The 19,823-nt window shown below is 42.4% G+C and overlaps 3 protein-coding genes across 3 annotated transcripts; 2 read left to right on the top strand and 1 right to left on the bottom strand.

The window, feature by feature from the left end:
- Positions 1–9,362: 9,362 nt before the first annotated feature.
- On the bottom strand, positions 9,363–10,154 carry LOC103987970 (small ribosomal subunit protein eS27y-like). The gene is made up of 4 exons (XM_009406455.3): positions 10,062–10,154; positions 9,847–9,948; positions 9,716–9,744; positions 9,363–9,612 (listed from the first exon to the last, which is right to left on the bottom strand). Exons 1-4 carry the CDS (start codon positions 10,062–10,064, stop codon positions 9,486–9,488), a joined length of 261 nt encoding a protein of 86 aa, XP_009404730.2. The 5' UTR covers positions 10,065–10,154; the 3' UTR covers positions 9,363–9,485.
- Positions 10,155–10,569: 415 nt separating this feature from the next.
- On the top strand, positions 10,570–14,871 carry LOC135639789 (histidine biosynthesis bifunctional protein hisIE, chloroplastic-like). The gene is made up of 5 exons (XM_065153697.1): positions 10,570–10,828; positions 11,253–11,498; positions 11,588–11,683; positions 11,848–11,999; positions 14,379–14,871. Exons 1-5 carry the CDS (start codon positions 10,664–10,666, stop codon positions 14,584–14,586), a joined length of 867 nt encoding a protein of 288 aa, XP_065009769.1. The 5' UTR covers positions 10,570–10,663; the 3' UTR covers positions 14,587–14,871.
- A 2,163-nt stretch (positions 14,872–17,034) lies between these two features.
- On the top strand, positions 17,035–18,750 carry LOC135641716 (chalcone synthase 2-like). Its single transcript, XM_065157371.1, has 2 exons — positions 17,035–17,313; positions 17,606–18,750. The coding sequence occupies exons 1-2, from the start codon at positions 17,136–17,138 to the stop codon at positions 18,604–18,606; spliced, it is 1,179 nt and encodes a 392-aa protein (XP_065013443.1). The 5' UTR covers positions 17,035–17,135; the 3' UTR covers positions 18,607–18,750.
- The last annotated feature ends 1,073 nt before the right edge of the window (positions 18,751–19,823 follow it).

Below are 19,823 nucleotides of genomic sequence, written 5' to 3' on the forward strand. Positions count from 1 at the left end.
GTCCACCATTGCACGGGTCGTTTGGCCATTTAGCTTGATGTCCACATACATCAGCTCACTACTTCCTGCTTTTTGTACCTTTGTCTTCATGTTCTCCCCCACTTGACCCAGCATAGCGTTCAACGAACGCATTGCTCCCATTCGAGGTCCTTGCGACTCCTCGTCGTCGCTGCTGGATTCAGAACTGCTCGAACTAAGAGCAACAGCTTTGCCCTTGTCCGATCGGGGGGGGGGGGTGGATGGAAGCCGTCAAAGCATTGAGTGCCTATTTTTATGGGCACTCCCTTACCATGTGCGGTCCTCTGCACAAGAAGCATCCTCCAGGTTTTGAGGCCTTGCCCTTCGGGTTCGGCCCTTTGTGGGAGCTCTTCTTCTTTTGTTCGCCCCCGAGCTCCTTCCCTCGAGAATGTTTTGAAGGGCGATTGCCTGAAGATTGTTTCCTTCTTGCTAGGTCTTCAGAGGAAACAAAGTCGGTGAGCCTTTCTGCAGCAGCAATTGCCACGACCACATCGGTAACATTCCTTTGATTTAGCTCCTGTTGAGCCCATGGTTTCAAACCATCGAGGAAGCTGAACAACTTGTCCTTCTCAGACATGTCCTATATATCTAGCATTAGTGCAGAAAAGTGTTTCACATAGTCTCGGATGGTGGTACTTTGGCGGAGTTGTCTCAACTTCCTTCTTGCGATGAACTCTGTGTTCTCCAGTAGGAACTGAGTTCTCAACTCCCGCTTCAAGTCCTCCCATGTGTCGACTCGACACCGACCTTGTTGGATCTCCTCCCAACGAGTTCGCCACCAAAGTTTCGCATCTCCGTTCAGACACATTGTTGTTATGGAAACTTTGGTATCTTCAGAATCGGGCCTCGTAGCTCGGAAGTATTGCTCCATATCGAACAGAAAGTTCTCGAGCTCTTTGGCATCTCTGGCCCCTCCATATCCATGAGGCTCAGGTGCCCTCAAATTTTGTGGCGGTGCAACGCGGGTGTTGCTTCCTCCCGCATTTAGTGTTCTTGTGAGCATGGCCACCTTTGCAGTGAGTTCCGCCACAATATCCTGTAAGTGTTGCATGGAGTCTTTGGTGTCATTAGACAGTCGGTCGACTAGGGCCTCGACCTTGTTGATCCTGGACTCTGCTTCCTCTTGCGAGCTCTCTACCCCAACAAGTCTTTGTTGGCCATGGTAGAGTTCCTCCATGCTCGCTTCAAGAACAACCAAGCGGGTTTCCGCCGTCGTGAGTCTCTCCTTATGACTCTTTTTCCCAGTTAGCGCTCCAGATTGCACTTCCTCCGCTCGCGAAGAGTAGCCAACTTCTCGCTCATCCTGTTCGCTGTCACGCTCCTCTTGAGCGGCTCCAACAGCATGAGAGCGAGTGTGCACATGCAGCCCACCTGCGGCTGCTTGGGGCAAGGGTCCGGCTTGCCCCGTCTTGCTTGATTCGCCACGATGCTTTGCCATGGCGAAGTTGCGAAGTTCGTTCGCTGCTCGCTCGAAGTGCTTGCCCGCTCTAATACCACAATGTCACGGCCTTAGCTGGAATTGCCTAAGGCGTGAGGCACCCTTGTGGCCAAAGACGCGAACTTAGCTTGCGTTGCCTAAGTCGCGAGTCGCCCTTGCGGCAAAGACGCAAACTTTGCTTGCATTGCCTAAGTCGCGCTTCGCCCTTGCGATATTGCTTCGCAAGAATCAGCCCACTTGTAACCTCTCGCAGGTCCCGAAAGACCTGTAAAAGAGAAAGTTGGTTAGTTCAAAAGAACGAGCAACGGACAAGTCCCGAAGTCTCGTGAAAAGGGGAAGCTTTACAAGAAATTCAGCGAGCACCTTGCGTGCACAAGAGAAAAGAGGGAGAGGGAGAAAACAAGGCTTTAGAAGGATGAACGAACAGCTGCAAGCCCACAAAACAGCCGCTCACCTGGTCCCGGGCGCGAAGACAAGTTCCCGTAAAAGCCACGTGCGAACTTGCAAAAGAGAGTTCAACGCCCGGTATATAACCGAAGCCCCATCCAGCCCTGTGCCACCCGAGGGGTTCAAAGGGGCTGAGATGGCTGACGTTTTGGTGAGCGGAGGCAGTTCTCCGTAACCCTCCCGCGACACGCGAAAACGGAGCTATTTTGGGTTGTTTTGGGGCTGTTTTGCTCAGTTCGGTGAGCGGTCGCTTTGTAACGCTGCAGCTTGTTCGAACTTACATATTTACAAGCAAAATGACCCAAAACCAAGAGAAAACATACTGTCAAGCAGTTGTACATGCAGGTGTGAGCGACGAATGGTTCGTTGAACGAAGTTGTTGCGGGTGCGTGACGACCGTTCGTGATAGCCTGTCAGGGGCGGTTGCATCGCCCAACCTAGCTCGGAGACTAAGCCCTGGGCGGTGCCACCGTTGGCCAAGAAATCTGGGTCCGAATGGGCTAATCCATTCGGCCCAATTTGGGTCTATCAAGGGCCCAATTGCCCCAAGATTAAGTTAATGGGATCACCTCCCATTGCTAACTTAATCATCGTGCTAACTATGATATTTCTTAAGACATTTACCGCAACTTACTCCGGTGCGTCAATCGCTTCTTCCGGCGAGCTTCCAGCGAACTACCGTCAATCATCCGATGAACCCTCGATGATGCTCCTGCGGACTTCCGACAAACTCCTGGACTTGCGACGATCCACGTGGCGAGTTCCGACGAGCTTCTTTTGGCAAGCTCCTGGACTTCTCAGATTTGTTCCCGCAGAACCTCCGACGACCGTCTGGACTTCTATCGAACTCTCGAACTCCCAACGTGATCATAGTCTTGACTCCGGTGTAACTCCTGCTGCATGTCTTACTTTCATCGTAGTTAATCTTGCACATGTAAAACAAAACTTCGATCGAGACAATTAATCCTAAGCAATTAACCAAGTTGTCCGGTATGTCATTGGTCCCTCGACGCATCGTCCGATTATTCGTCGCATCGTCCGCTCCTGTGGCTTATTGCCCAATCGGCCAGTTGACTCTGCAACTCCGATATCCTTGGCACAATACCCGCTCTTTTTGGCCCGATGCCCGAGTCCATAGCCCGAAGTCTTCTGATATGTTCCTCCGGCACAACATGATTTTTCTTGCTTTAATTGTCTCATTCTGATCGAAGCATCCTGCGTCACTCAAAACGCAGATTAAAACATAAATATAATTATCAATTGGTTTCATCATCAAAATACGAGATTCAATAGATTAAACCTAATATAAAAAATTATCATGTCATAATAATTAAGACTAATTATTAATTTATTAATTTTTTTTATTTTTTCAATGACTTAGGCCAAATGGATCATATCGAAAAATCCATCTAATCACGGAACAAACGTTCAAGCATTCTTTAGTCATCTAACGAGCATTCGAGCATCACTGGGTCGTAAACACTTAAAGATTCAAAAGTATTTAGGCAAACTTTAACCATTATATATAATGTGGAGGACTAATAATGTGTCTACATCAAGAGTTTCTCCATTAAAGATATAAGATAATAGAGTATGGTGTGGAGTCATAAAAGAGACAACCCTAACACAGGAACATTACGGTCATCTCTGCACCGAGAAAGCAAAGAAACGTTGCAGAAGGAAAATGGCAAACACATGGGGCTTTGGAATACTTGTGTGGAGGCATTCTAAAGCACCAAAGCCTTTTAATTTTGCTGCACCGATGTCCCTCTATCCAAAAAGTCATTCTTCAAGACAGTGTATTCAAAACAGATCAAATTCAACGGATTGTAATAAGGGTAAAAGATCTTCAATAACGTTAGCATATGGTCATTCATGTGATCGAAGATGTTGTACAATTTGTTGAAATATAGCTTAATTAACTATAAAATTAATGTAGATGCACATGATATGATGTGCACTAGCAAAACGTGTCTTTCACATAATAATTGGAATCATTTGATGAATGATTGATGCCACAAAGAATAGTTTCCACTATAGTTATCGCAGTGATACTTAACTAATCTTTTCTATTCCTTATATTTTGTATTCTTTTTAATGACTGACATGAAGAAGGCTTTTAATAAGGCAATACTCCTCCAAGTGGGACGACGCTCCTATTGACCAACTAAATGGGGTCATATGACATGTCAAATCGTTTTGCTATTTCATGATGTTAGATCTGATGAGCAACGAGAATTATATTATGGTTTGTAGATTCTAATTATTTTTTGTCAATTATCTCTATTGAGACATCTGAATTGATTAGTATATTATTAAGTAATATATCTAGTCTATATTTGAATATCATATATGGTTGTAATGAAATTTTTTAAAAAAAATATTTTATCATCTATCTTCATTAAATTATATCAATATAATAAAACATTTCATTGTGTGTGTTCATCATGTTCCATTAGCAAACTTTAATATTGGTTCTAGAAGCAATTATTCAACTTTCTTCTATGTTTAAAAATGGAGCTCACCCATAAGGTAGGTGGCAAGTTAATTATAAAAAGACGTATCAGAGTCATGATCTACCACATCGCATGTCGTGGGTGTGCTAGCAGGTGAAAGATGATGCCTGCCTCATCATCATATGATGATGAAATCGATACGTGATCACTTTTCGAATGAAATGGTAATCGATTCCAATCCTACAGAAACTAGTACAAAGGATCTCATTTAATTTGTTGTTATGTCATGTTCTCCGGAATTAATGCTATATCATCTTATCTAATATAAGAGAGGAAGCTAGTAAACGTGGATCCATAATTTATCCATAATTTCAAAGACAACAGTCCCTATACCTTGATATAAAAAAAAAAGGACCTCTAAAACCCAAAATCCCTTAGTAAATTTGCTCTCATAAAACTTTAGCATCTTGTCAAATTTCTAAATCCAAATTAACTTAAACATGAGAGAGAGAGAGAGAGAGAGAGAGAGAGAGAGAGAGAGACATAAAAAAAAGAATGCAAACTAGCAAATACGTTGTATTCATCTGCTCACATCTACACTGTTACGATTCCGAAATAATTGATTTATTCATTAACTCACGAAACCGTAAACCTATCCTATGATGCAGCTCAAAGTCTGAAGCATTCCGAGGCGACTACTTTGACACTTGGTCGGCCCCAAGGAATAATGGTAAGTGGGAGCACTCGCGAGTTAAGAGGGGTCGTCCGACCTACGCCGCCTGCCCAGGAGGGAGGGGCACTTATTGCACGGTTCGAATCACAGCGTGCTCTCGTCCCGACCCAGGGAGTGGCTGCCAAGATTGACTCCCCGGTCACGAGTTTGTTCTTGGTTTTTTTTCTCGCTTTAATCGCTGGAGCAGGCGAAGACATGACGAGCTGAGCATACAGGGACGTGATGTAACTGGGATGACATGACGAGCTGAGCAGCTCTTGTAGTTTGTGGATCAGCTCTTGCTCTTGTAGTCAACGTCCACGTCCGCTGTCCTCTTTGGAAGGAGTCGAGGTATCACGAGTGTGTGCAGGTGACTTGTCTTCCTCACCTCGCTCGTTGGCCTCGTCGCAGAGCCAAACAACAAAAGAGAAGGTAGTCCATTCCATCCTAATCTCGCCGTCACCGTCGTCCGTCTCCGTTTCCGTCTCCGCCCTCCACTCGCCGGTCGCTGATGCGGATGAGGTTCACAAGTCCAACCACGTGAAAGCCTGCGGGGCCCTCAAGTTGCGTGCGCCGTTGCAAGACATTTGTGATGGTGCCAGGGTTGTCACGACACGCGCGCCGAGTGGGACCCTTCAAGAACGATCCATTTCCGTCGCGGGCCGCAAGCCAGACGTGGAAGGATGAGTGCGTGGGGGTGGCGAGTGTGTCTACACTAGTCACTGGCCGCGTCGTATGCTGTCTGGATCCACGTTGATGATCGTATCCAAGAGAAAAGAGATGACGCGCCTATTGGCTCGAAACACTCCATCCATCTGATGCGTTTAAGGGGATGCAGCTATTTCGTTTGTTGTTCTACAGCCTGACACCTTTGTTAGCTCGTGACATTGCTGATTATACCCATCATACACATGGTTGTTGCTTACGAAAAGGCTAGGTTACTATTTGGTTTCACTTGTTTGTCTCCAATATCCAGCTCTGACCTTGTGGACCGTGCGGCATCGTTCGTTCCGACGACTATACAAAACAAGGTCCATTAATGGCTAGCAACCGACCACGGACTTGGGGCAGACCCATCACTCCTAGCCCACCCAGCTCAGCCTCGATTTGAAGTGTCATTAGTTCTTTGATACCCTCGGCTTTCTATCGATATCTAGTAATCCAACATCCAGAAACATAGGATGGTGGGGATCATTTTCTCTAGTTGATGATATCGCTCCTATGTTTCTGGATGTTGGATTACTAGATATCACAGTGATTTAAATGTGCTCTCAAATGCTGCACGCATAAAAGGATAGGATGGTGGGGATCCTTTTCTATAATTGATGATATCGCTCCTATCCTTTATGCGTGCAGCATTTGAGAGCACATTTAAATCACTGTGATTTGAATCCCCACTATCATCTAACATAATAAAATTTAAATCACTGGTATTTGGAAACACATTTCAATGCATGTTTTATTTGAAAACAGATTTGAAATGTTCAAGAGCCCATGCATTTGAAAACATATTTAAAATATGCATTAAAGACTCAAATGCATATTACAAATATAAATATACATTTAATATTTTTTTAAATCATATTTAAGCTGCATGGTGCGTTACAAATTCACAAATACTAATATTATCTCACGGTGGTATTAATATTTTAATATTTATGATGATATACTAATATATTTTTTTAAAATGATTAAAGTACCTTATGACATCATCTAACACAATAAAATTACCAACATGATTTAATAAAAACAATCAACATTATTTATAAAATAAAATCTTACTTCTTTATTTTTAAAAATTATTTTATATTTATTTATGTAATTATATTTTACATTTATTATATATCTGGACTATATAATTTTTTGTAAGAAGAATTTATTTATTTTATTAATTTAAATAAAAATATATGTTCACTTTTATATTAATATATTAAAAAGATAAATTTATCACACAATATTCAATATACTTTTGAATATGTTATTTATCAAACACTCGAAATATTAAAATACAAATATTATTAAAAATATAAATACATTCCCAAAGGTAGCCTATATCCCCATTTAACCAATTAAACCTCATAACTAGTGAATAAGAACGACCAAGATCATCATATCTTCTAAATCACCTTCCATTCTTCAGCCAACAATGTTCCTGTTATTTCGGTGCCATACAAAATGGCCTATAAGACACTAACAGCTGTGGCCTGCCTCGGCCAACCTTGTTGCATTAGATTAAATCTACCTAAACAAAACTGTGAGCTCACGTAACTAAAGAATAGAAACAATACCAAATCTAAACCAATTACTAGCCCTTGGTACCGCTGTTGTACATTATAAATTATCTTTCTTTAAATATATATACTCCCCTTACCCTTTTGCAACAACAACAAAAAAAAAAACTTGATTACATCAATTCTACCAGCCATTTAGCACTGAGCAAACAAAATTTAAGGGCCAAAATAATTGCAAAGTAGATGTTATTCAGGTTTATCCACAGCCAATCAGTTCCCCACCTGGATTCAGGTGGGTTCAAGAATTTACATAATAATGCAAATAAATCACGAGAAATGCTTTGAAAAGTTCTATGTAGAGAATAAATATAAGAGGAGAAAGAAAGAATAGGCTATAAGAAATAAAGACTAGGTATCTGAAACCAACAAAATGATATAAAATTATACAAAAAATATAGTTTAACCATTCATTAAATCATCCACCCTTTTTATATAAATCATAAACCAGTGCAAAGACATGTCCTAACCAAAGAAGCATTATAAACTTTCCACAAAAACCAGGGATTGAGTTATAATATGACTAAGATGCAATTTACTATAGTTGAATTCAAGAGAAGTCCTAATAAATTTAAAGCTAAAAGAAACACAAACAAGCAGAATTTATAATTATATGCAACATGATATTCCTAACTACTGATACATTCCTAAAATAAGTTGACATTAGAATTCAGCACAAGATTACAACAGCATAACCTAGCCATGCTAGGACCCTCATCCCATAAACCTTGGTTAAGATCGATGTAATGGAGACATAAAGTCTCAAAGAAACTAACATGAAAATTTTACATTTTAGTAAGTTTCCTAAAGCTTCTTTGATGGTATGTTTAGTTTTGCAAACCCAAGAAGGAACCACCATGAAACTGTGTAACAATAAGACCAAGGATCAATTAAGCACATTCTCCACTATATTCAATCAGACGACAGATTGGCAAACAATAGGCTGAGGTCTGCCAAATCATAGGGCTATTTCAGAGATCGCAAGACAACACCATTTTCAGCTTTAACATAATAAAATGCACTACTTCCCATGTTCCAGATAAGTCATTGTTTTACAAGACTCCAACTAATTACTTCATACCCGTATCTGCCCAAGTCAGAAATTATAGTTGACTTTATCATCGAATCAAGCATAAACAAATGTGGCTAATCAACCAATATAAACATGCACTCATCCTAATGCAACACACGAGTTATACCAATAGAAAAACAGATAATAAACCTAACACCACTTGGCCAGCCAATCGATTCTAAGGATAATGTGATACCAACTGTCTAAAACACAATTTCAACTATAACTAGATATTTTGAGAACATGAGATCTCTTGTAGTCATAGTCATACTTCCTGATGTCATTAACATCAAGCAATTCCATTCATTGCACATAAAATACACTAATTTCCAGGGCAGATAAATCTAGCAAATCCAATCTCGTAAACGAGTAGGACGCTATTGCTTAGGCTAACAATAAAGCATGTTCAATTGAACAGCAGAAAAAGACATTATTACCAATATATGAAAGTCCATAGAAGTATATTAATAGGGAACACCCAAACCCGACTAATTATAGGCGAGAAGTGCATATTATATTACTATACACATTACGAACTGTGACCTAAAAGTTATATCATCTTTTTTAACCCAGTAACATCTTTTTTTGTAAGTGGTCCCTAGAAATTACCACCACCATGCAGTGTAGTTATGCAGATATCAGAAGACGAATGGTCAAATAAGAGGGACTAACACTTACTGCTTTCAAAATTAAGAAAATTAATGATGAATGCAGTATATATTATGGGTAAAAAGTAGCTTATAACTTTTGAGCATACAAAATAAATATACGGTGACATGTTGGTTTTGCTCATTCAACTAAGACAAATAATAAAAGCTAACAATTGTTGTAGCAATCCAATCATGACGACCATAATTCTGCAAGCACATTCAAGTTACTATATGAAAAAGGAACAAACAAATTCTACTCTGCACTCCAATAAAACACCATATGCATTATATCTTGCCCTTGCTAACCACTTAGATAAAGATAATACCAAAACGTAGCATAATTTTAATTCCAAGTTTGGTAAAAAAATTTGCCATAAGAAAGAAAGAAAGATTACAGAGAAGGCTCAGTCGCCCTTCCGCCGGAAAGAGCAACCCTCAGTGAGCCTGGCGCGCCCGCCGGTTGGCTGGCACAGAACGGTCTGGCAGTTTCCGCAAACCACCACAGTCTGCGAGTGGCTAAACACCGTAGTTCTGCAACATTCAAGCAACGATCGGTTCAAGAACGACGCATAACCATAATGGTCAAACGGATACAAGAACACCATCAACTACACTTAATCGATGCAGAACTTACATGTTGAAGCATCCTTGACACTTCACATCCTTCAACAAAATAAACGAGAAACGAAAAACATGTATCAGAAGCTAAGATTACGTGACGGAAGGAGAAATTGAGGAACTTCACGAAAAAAAATCGGGGATCACCATGAAGAAGGAATTGGGAGATTGAACGAGACGCTTGAGCTTGTGCCTCCTCTTCTCAAGCTCCGCGGGGGGATTGAGCAGATCGACGTCGTTCGGTAGAACCTAACGATCAAGAACGAATCAGAGAAGTCGACACTGATGCTGAAATTTAAGCCACTAATACAAGCAAAGAAAATTCACCAGATACAAGAGTGAAGACGTCGAGAAGAACTCACCATCTCGTCGAAGCCTTCGGCGGCGACGGCAACACCACAAACCCTAGAACCGGAGTCTGACTCTTGGACCGCGCGTCTGATTGCGGCAGCAAAGGAGGAAGGGGGTCATTATATTAAACGGCCTTTATAGGAAATCTGAACAAGCATCGGCCGTAGGATCGACCTGCGTTCGATCTAATGCGTTGATTGGCATATTTCATCACTAGCCCACGAAGGCCATCCGAACCGCAATTTTGGTTCGACGGCTGCGGTAAGTGGCCCAGAAATGGTTGCGACGTGCGTGACATTCGAACCAAACCGGACCGCTTAAATTGATTCGAGTCTCCGATCTACTAATCGTAATCAAACCCGACTTCTTTAATTGATTCGGGTTCGACCCGGATTAAACCTAAAAAGACCAACGTTCCATGTCCATGCGCGCTGGGATCATCAAGATTACGGGTAACCGTCGGCTTCGCGTATGATAATGATGCTGATATGAAGATTCGTGCGTCGACGATGTGCGGAGCATACGTCGGAGGGGGGCTCGACTATAGCGCTTCTTTAGGTCCCATTTCCGGTCTCGTGTTCTGCCCAATCTTTTTGGTCGGGGAGGAGCTGCCATGGCGGCTGCTTCTGTCGTCCGTCTCTCTTCCTTGAGCTGTGGCGCGGGAGATCGCCGCCTTTCGAGTCGGAGGTATTGCTGGAACCAGAAGAGTTGCTTGAAGATCGCCGCTTCGTCGTCCGAGCGATTGTCTCAATTTGCAGCCGAAAAGCTTACCCCTAAGGTAATCACTGGAACCATTGATTTCCATACCCTCCTCCTAGTGGAATTTTAGTTTTAGGATCCAACGCTAGTGGTCTCAATCGCTTCAGGTTGAGAGCTATATTTAGGTTTTAGCCGTTCGAATTTTCATTTTTTGTTATTTGATCCCGATATCTTATGTTGTGTGACTATCTCTTGGGTTGTTAGATATGCCTTTCGAATTTTCATTCTTTTGTTTTGTTTTTAAGTAAAAATTGAATCTTCCATTCTCAGTAGTAGGAAACTTGAAGAGTCTTTCGTTTTGTTTCGTTGCAGCTTAATTTGCGCACAAAGAAAAGGAAAAGACTAAAAAAATACATTTTTGGTAATAATAAGCATGAATTTTAGGTTTCTTCAACCCAAGAAAATGTTACATTGATTTATTGGTGTGGCCACAAATCTATTAGGTGGAGAGCTTATTGGACAGCGTAAAGTGGGACAGCAAAGGATTGGTAGTCGCTATTGCACAGAATGTGGACACTGGAGCCATTCTGATGCAGGGGTTTGCTAATAGAGAAGCGCTTGCATTGACCATTGCATCTCAGAAGGCAACTTTCTACAGCCGGTCGAGATCATCTTTGTGGACAAAGGGAGAGACCTCGATGAACTTCATCAATGTGCATGACATTTTTCTAGATTGTGATCGTGACTCAGTAAGCTTCTGATAGAAAAGAAAAGATCTATTGTTAATTTTCTTGATTTGGGATTTTATCGAGGTCTAACATTTGCTGCCATTGTTGAGATTATATATCTAGGGAAGCCTGTTGGACCAACTTGCCACACTGGAGCTGAGACCTGTTACTATTCATCAGTTTATGATCTTTTGGATGAACCAGAGGTTTGTGATCTTGATCTTCCTTGTGATTTATTATATCCTGCATTTAGTTTGTCCTTTAGTTTTTTATTTTAGTTAAAGCAATTCAAGAAGAGGTTGCAATCTTCTCTCTCATAGTTCTTGGCATATGGTCATCAAATTTTATCTAACTAAAAGGTTTGTGATAGTCCAAACAAGATCGGCTAGCATCTACGACATTGTATTCGCTGGAGGCTACAATTTCACAGCGTAAACTTGAAATTGATTCATTGCCTAATGGGAAACCATCATGGACAAAGAAGCTATTTCTTGATGAACAGTTGCTTTGCTCCAAAGTCAGGTATGGATGAGATTTCGTTGTTTCAATCGCATTGGCATGTGTTGACTACTCTCAAATACACAGCTCCTAAAGGTCCTGTAAAATTGAGTATACAGTGTGTGCATGCTGCCATGCTTGGGAATAAGTTTTAACTTAATTCTGGAACAAAGACTAGTACTTTACAAACTCATCTTAGTTTGACCAGTTATATTTCCCTGAATTGATTGCAGGAAAAAAATCTCTGTAGCCAACTGCAAATAGTCAAGGCACCATGGCTGGTTGTTGTCTTTTCTTATTAATATTTTGTGTGACGTTAAAATTTATTCACATCGGCTACACTGTGACCAAACTGTCATGTCAGTGTCTGTCAAGTGGTTGATTCACTTTCAGAATGTGAAAGCAAGCTGACTTGAAAAGTTTTGACCTAGTTTAAAGTAGTAAGGAACCTGCTAGTTGTTTGATTGAATATGCTGTTAATTTGTGCTTTTCCTTTGATCTATATATGTCATTACTATTGCAAAAAAGAAGAAAAAAAGGAATAGACCATGAGAAATTGTTGATTATTTTGCAGTTGTTGTGGATTTAATTTTAGCTTCTAGCTAATATTAAGGACCAAATGGATTAGTAGTTTCTGATTTAGTGGTGACAGACTTCTCTCTCTCTCTCTCTCTCTCTCTCTCTCTCTCTCTCTCTCTATGTGTGTGTGTGTGTGTTATTTGTATTCTTATTTTCTGAGTAGCTTAAATGAGAATAAATATGGAATGAGTTGAGTTGGCTTTCATTAGCCAAGTGTTACGGAAACGTAAGAAGCAGCTCACTCAATGAAAGAAAATATGAGAATTATGAGATAAATCATGTGTGTTCTCTTTTGGGGAGGGGTGTGATGCAGGACAGGTGTTTGATTTTGTTAATTTAGTAATAATGTGGAAGTATTCTATATAATATAGGGGACAGATAAGTTATTATGAAGTCTTAATAGTCATGCTTTAATATATAATTTGTTATGTATTATATATAACATGTTATGTATTATTGGTCATCATGCTTTAATACAAGAGACTTGGGTAACAGTTTATGTACCAACATATTTCACTTCTGTCAATTGACTGTGCTTCCAAGTAAAAGTTCAATTATTATTCACTGGGAATCTGTGTTTGATTCCCGAGTAAGTTTCTGAATTAATTTATAAGTGGACCAGGTGCATTTTAGAATATATGATTTGTTTGTTCTGAACATGGTTGACTAGCATTGACAGTTTTCTATGACATGTACATCCTGATTATCTTGTTGTTATCTAATATTCTTCTCTATCTTAACATATATAACCTGATTGCAGCAGAGACACACTATAGCTGATCGATATAAGCTTCTAAACCTACTTTATGCCACAGATCAAGACCCAACTGATCTTTTGGAAACCCCAGGGATAACTCTCGTATCCTGACATTTATATGTTTTAGCATGCCTGAATTTATTTGTCTAAAGAAAAAGAGAAAAATATAACTTTATGACAATCAACTGTGAAGAAAATTTATTTCCCAGTATGAGCAGATGACAATTAAAATTTTTGTATAAGAATCATTAATACCCAAAAATTATATCATAATTTATTTTTATATATTTTCAAGTGGTTTTGGTAGACTTTTTTGGTTTATGCTTGTCTCTTGTTAATACTTTCATGTGGTATTTATTTATTTTTTTATTATTCTTTAGTTAACCATAGACCAAGCTGATCTAATTCATGCATTGTTATAGTATGATCTGATAGAGGAATTTTGAGGGAAAGGCGTTAAAGATGTGTTAAAAGGGTAGAGAGGGAGAGGTGAGGGGTATAATAAGATTTTGTTGATTTGTTGAACTAAGTGTATCATATTATGTCAGTGACTTGATAAGTTGATTTGTTGAACTGGAAAACAGCAACATGTGTTAGGAAAGAATACAACAGGAGTTTGGACACAAATATACAAGGCCCATGAATTGAAAAAGGTTGCATCGTTAGGCTGATGGTTCAGCAATTTGCATCAGAGGCTTATGAGAAATCCCGTAGACTCCAGTTGTGAGGCATTGGTGATGAGAAATCCCGTAGACTCCAGTTGTGAGGCATTGGTGATGGATCTCTGCTCCAGATCCCTTTTACTATGGCTGTACTGATAAGCCACAATTTGGCACGGTGGTGGAGTTTGTTTCACTTATATCACTATATAGTTAATTGTGAAAAGTTCATAAACCAGTAAGGAAATATGTATAAATAATTCATGTGAATGGAGACAATATCATTATCAGTACTGTGTTAATAATCCATGGAATAATTTAATACCAGCTAAACTCTTGCCCTTTCTGTAGTTTGTTTCTAAACGATGGATTTAATCTATTTCTTCCCTTTGATTATGCATTGTGCAGAGAAGAGGCAGGGGAACTTGTCCAGACATTGCTTGAGAACGAGGACAAGACTCGTGCCGCATCTGAAATGGCCGATTTGCTATACCATGCCATGGTATTGCTTAAGCTGAAGGATGTCAAAATGGAAGAGGTCCTTGAAATCCTCAGAAAAAGGTTCTCACAATCGGGGATCGAGGAGAAAAACAGCCGAAAGAGTCCTAGCAAATAAAGCTGAATCGACTCATTGACTTGGAGAATCTTTATTCTTCAAAGCAAGCATTCTGCATGACCTTTTGCATTTCTCGCATTTGCTGATACTCTTTTGCATGTCTAGTTTTGGCTAGTATTTATCATCCATTTTGTTTGGATATGCTACTGCTAGAAATGTTCCTTTTTCCTGTTCTTCCAAGAGGTTCCTATTTGTGACATTTGGTTATTGTATCGAAGAGTCCCACCATGTACTATTACTATCTGTTTCCACAAGTTTGATGAATCGAATCATATTTAAATTTGAGTTAGAAATGTGGATGCTATATGCAGGCAAACTTGTCTGATATATTGAGGGGAGCATTGAAACTTTCACGGAAGTGGAGATGATAAACTACACAGTCTCTTAACTATGTATCTTACAATGAATCGATTTCCTCCATTGATTTGGAGTGGCATCCTGATTCTTCATTTGGTGATGAGAAACAAAAGAACATAGAGAGACGAAAGGCAAAAAGAAATATCTCAGCTGCAAGAGTACATTCCCACAAGACTATGGTACCTGCGGCATTTGAAGCGGACCGAGACATCGCAGCTGCTTCATGGCTCCTCAGGCGACGTTGCAGACAAAAAGTAGTCAGATAACAGTGGAACCTAAGTTTTCCTCTCCTGAGCGAGAAGAAGAAGAAGAGGTTCAACCGCCAGCAATAGTGAAATAGGTGCCCAAACGTGACGGCTCATTGAGTTGCTAGCTCAGCTTGTGGCTCTCACCCATGCCAAAATAATGCTTGAACCATTTCTCTCATAACTGTAGTTGACAGAGCAGAAATGGGTGCTGAAGACTAAGACATAGAGTTTGATTCTAACGAGTTCATGCATGAATTCCATACCACATAGATGGATGAAGATGAAGCTAACTCAGCCGAAGAGAACTGGTTGTTGATGTGAATTAGGTAGCTCGCACAGCGTGCGTTGGCAGCTCAAGCTGTGGCCTCCATCGAGTCTCCCAAAGACTTCAACCAGTAAATGAAGCACAGGAACAAAATGTTGCAACTAAGCAATTAATGAGTTCAATTGCGTGAGAGAGATGAGCAATACATCAGTTGATATATTACCTTTTGATAGTGGTAATTGATAGTGGTAATAATGATGGGACATGCGTTGACGTAAGCTCCTCCAAGATAATGATCCGTGCCTCGGTTTGACTTGATGCGCCTGACCGAGGCAGACCAGGACGACGATCGGGGCATGCCACATCCTGCGTAAGCCCGGTTCTTCACGCAATGCCCACGTTGGTATCGGACGTTATCGAAAGTACGAGCCTACCCCCTGCAAGCGGGCACATCAGGAAATAGTAAACTTTCCTATAAAAACCCTCGCGTTCAACTCGAGGGTGGAGGAGGGCAAACAACCTCCTGTGACTATCAACTGACTTGATCGTTGGAGGGGTCGAATCGAGCCTCCCGACCCGACCTATGTGCAAGGACAAAGACGGAGCGCCTCTAACCACGTGCCCGGGCGAGGAGTTCCCTTCCAGAGAAAATGACTATCCCGTCGTAATTGGACCACCGCAGTCGGCCACCTCAACAGTCTCAAGGGTTGCTCAGGAAGATCCTCAATCATTCGGACCCGAACCCAATCGTATTGGCCTCGAAGCTACGGTTTAAAGTTGTTGACAGCAACACCTTTGATGTTGGAGAGTCTTTTTATAGAATCATATAGACGAATACTTTAGAAAAATCGGATATGAAATTGAGATAAAAATGTGGATGGTGACAACAGCTAGATTCGCATCTTCTGATTTGTTCGGCAGAGGATTTGATGAGTTCAACGTGTCGTTATTGATGCCCACAACTAAAGGCAGGACCGACGAAGGCGGCGCGGCGAGGGACGTGCGGTTCGGCCTTTCGTAACAACACTCGTGCCTCAAGTCATGGTCCCACGGCCTTCCCTGCTCCTCCTCCTACCTGTTTCTTTGGTTGCCTCGAGACCTGCGGTCGGAGACAGCGACGGCTCCTCAGGTGATCCGCCGCCACGCCATCATCGCTGCCCCCGAACGCAACGCCTCCGCACGTGCGACTCGCAGGCCATGAAGTGAACGAGAAGATACTCTGCCTATTAAAAAGGATGTTTTTATGATTCTTTTAATATTTTGATAATATATTATCATAATTTTAAATTATATACATTTTATTTTAATTTATATATTTTTATATATTTAATGTTAATTAAATAATTATATAATTATGTCTATAAATTCATTGTTACTTTCAATAGAAATTGAAGTTAGTTGTTTCTTTCACGGGTTACCGGACTTCAGCCGGTGGAAGGAAGGGTGACGGTGGCGTGGCGTGCAATGTGCCACGTCTCCCACCAAACTTTCCCTGCTTCTCGTGGCTTCTCATCTGCCCGTCCCCATTCGACGTGCCTCGACTATAAATCTCCCGGCTGTCCGTCGCCGCACCGTATCATCTGCAGGACAAACCAGCGCTACACCTTGAGCTACTACTCGCTACTGCTGCTGCAGCTCGCTTGTGGCTGTCGGTGAGGGTAGCGAGCGCAGGAACATCCATGGCCAAGGTGCAGGAGATCAGGCGTTTGCAGAGGGCCGAGGGGCCTGCCACGGTGCTCGCCGTCGGCACCGCCACCCCTGCCAACGTCGTGTACCAGGCCGACTACCCGGACTACTACTTCCGCATCACCAAGAGCGAGCACCTCACTGAGCTCAAGGAGAAGTTTAAGAGGATGTGTGGGTGCTCCTATTTCTCTTTGTACTATTTATCTCTTTACTATCTAAAGTACCATTGCTTGATTAAAGCTGCTTTTGTCATTTCTATGAACATAGAAGATGACAAAAGCCTTAAGAAAAAGAAAACTACTGTTTCCTGAGAACAAAAGACACACATCTAGAGACTGTTGTTCTTCTCTGAAACTAGCTAGGAAGAAGGACGGAGTAAAGGCGTGTGGTTGTGATCTTTGTAACGCACGCATGCTGATGCAAGTGACATGGTTTTGTGTCTTTTGACTGCATGGTTGTTCAGGTGACAAGTCTATGATCCGCAAACGTTACATGCACCTCAACGAGGAGATCCTGCAAGAGAACCCTAACATGTGCGCGTACATGGCGCCGTCGCTGGACGCCCGGCAGGATATCGTGGTGGTGGAGGTGCCGAAGCTCGGGAAGGAGGCGGCAGCCAAGGCCATCAAGGAGTGGGGGCAGCCCAAGTCCAAGATCACCCACCTGGTCTTCTGCACCACCAGCGGGGTCGACATGCCCGGGGCCGACTACCAGCTCACCAAGCTCCTCGGCCTCCGCCCATCCGTCAACCGGTTCATGATGTACCAGCAGGGCTGTTTCGCTGGCGGCACGGTGCTCCGCCTGGCCAAGGACCTGGCGGAGAACAGCCGCGGCGCCCGGGTGCTCGTGGTCTGCTCCGAGATCACTGCTGTCACCTTCCGCGGGCCTTCGGAGTCTCACCTCGACAGCCTCGTGGGGCAGGCCCTGTTCGGCGACGGCGCCGCCGCCATCATCGTCGGCGCAGACCCGGACCCCGTCACGGAGCGCCCTATCTTCCAGCTCGTCTCCGCCAGCCAGACCATCCTCCCCGACTCCGAAGGCGCCATCGACGGCCACCTGCTGGAGGTCGGCCTCACCTTCCACCTGCTCAAGGACGTGCCCGGCCTCATCTCCAAGAACATCGAGAGGAGCCTAGTGGACGCGTTCAAGCCGCTGGGGATCAGCGACTGGAACTCCATGTTCTGGATCGTGCACCCCGGCGGACCAGCGATCCTCGACCAGGTGGAGGCCAAGCTGGGCCTTGAGAAGGAGAAGATGAAGGCGACGCGGCAGGTGCTGAGCGAGTACGGGAACATGTCCAGCGCATGCGTGCTCTTCATCCTCGACGAGATGAGGAAGCGATCCGCCGAGGACGGAAAGGCAACCACCGGGGAGGGGCTGGAGTGGGGGGTGCTCTTCGGGTTCGGCCCGGGGCTGACGGTGGAGACGGTAGTCTTGCACAGCATCCCCATTGCCACCCGATGAAAGGACGAGAGAGACTGCCATGCATCCAAGCTAGATTTTCCCATTGCCGTCACGGGAATCTCTCCTTCATGCTATGACGTAATGTATCTATCTATATTCACATAAATAAATGCACGCGTCTGTGCAAGTTTCGTGGCGCTTACACATCTCTTCTCGTTATACTTTGTTGTCCGACCATTCCAAGCCGACGCATTGCACGGCAATGGTCGACATGGGTTGAACCCATCTTCTAGTATTGAACCACGTGGCAGCTTACATAAGCACATAAATGGGCTAAGCAAATACTGCCATGAGGACGTAATCAATTCACTGCATGTCACTCGCAGTCGAGTCAGACGATACGGTGACAACTACGTGGCGACTGGTCCTCTCGGTCGGCACGTGCTTCGTTTGACGTGTTAGTTGGAGCTGCGAGCTTAGTGTGGTATACCTACCTATCAAAACTTTCATTATAATCATAATTTAATTATAATTAATGTGATAATTGATGTTTATAGATCAAAAATCTATATCAATATGCCTAATGTGATATTTCTATTGAGACATTCGGACTGTGAACGTCATATACACCCACGAATATAATGAAAAAAATAATAATATAATGGTATTATTATATATGCTTATTGTTCGACCTATTGAATTAAAATTTAATAACTAGTGTTATATTAAATATTCTTAGTAACCTAAGTGAGATATTTTACAGTATGCTTTAGTATTTATCGAGAATAAGTAAAAATTAATTCATGAAAATGATTATGTGGGGAGAAAAGGTGACCACGGAACTTTCCTAAACGTGGGGAATGAACCACCGTAGCTTATCTTATGGCGATGGAAAAACGGTGAAGTAGAAATATTAGAACACTCTCCTTTCCTTGACAACTTAACTTGAAAATGATTGATCATCAAATTTACAATATGTCTCATGGTATGGTATATGATAGGATCTCTTTAAGTCGTCGCCAGGGAGTTAGCACAGTTAGAGTCGATTCCAAATGCGCACGGTCATCTGGTCTAGCACTCGGGTCTCAGAAACTGGCCTCGATCATCTCGTGTCCGGTGCAGCCCTTTGTCTCAAGGTCCTTGATGTGTAGGGTCTTCTGCATCTTCACTCGTGCGTCGAATCGGGTTGAAACCTTATCTTCCGAGGGTGGCCTTTTTTGTCGTCGAGCTCCTGTGCACAGGTCGAGATCAGGAGGAAAGTTTTTCGATCCGACCCC

This window comes from Musa acuminata, chromosome BXJ3-6, assembly GCF_036884655.1.
Source record: "Musa acuminata AAA Group cultivar baxijiao chromosome BXJ3-6, Cavendish_Baxijiao_AAA, whole genome shotgun sequence".
In the NCBI taxonomy this organism is placed as follows: Eukaryota; Viridiplantae; Streptophyta; class Magnoliopsida; order Zingiberales; family Musaceae; genus Musa; species Musa acuminata.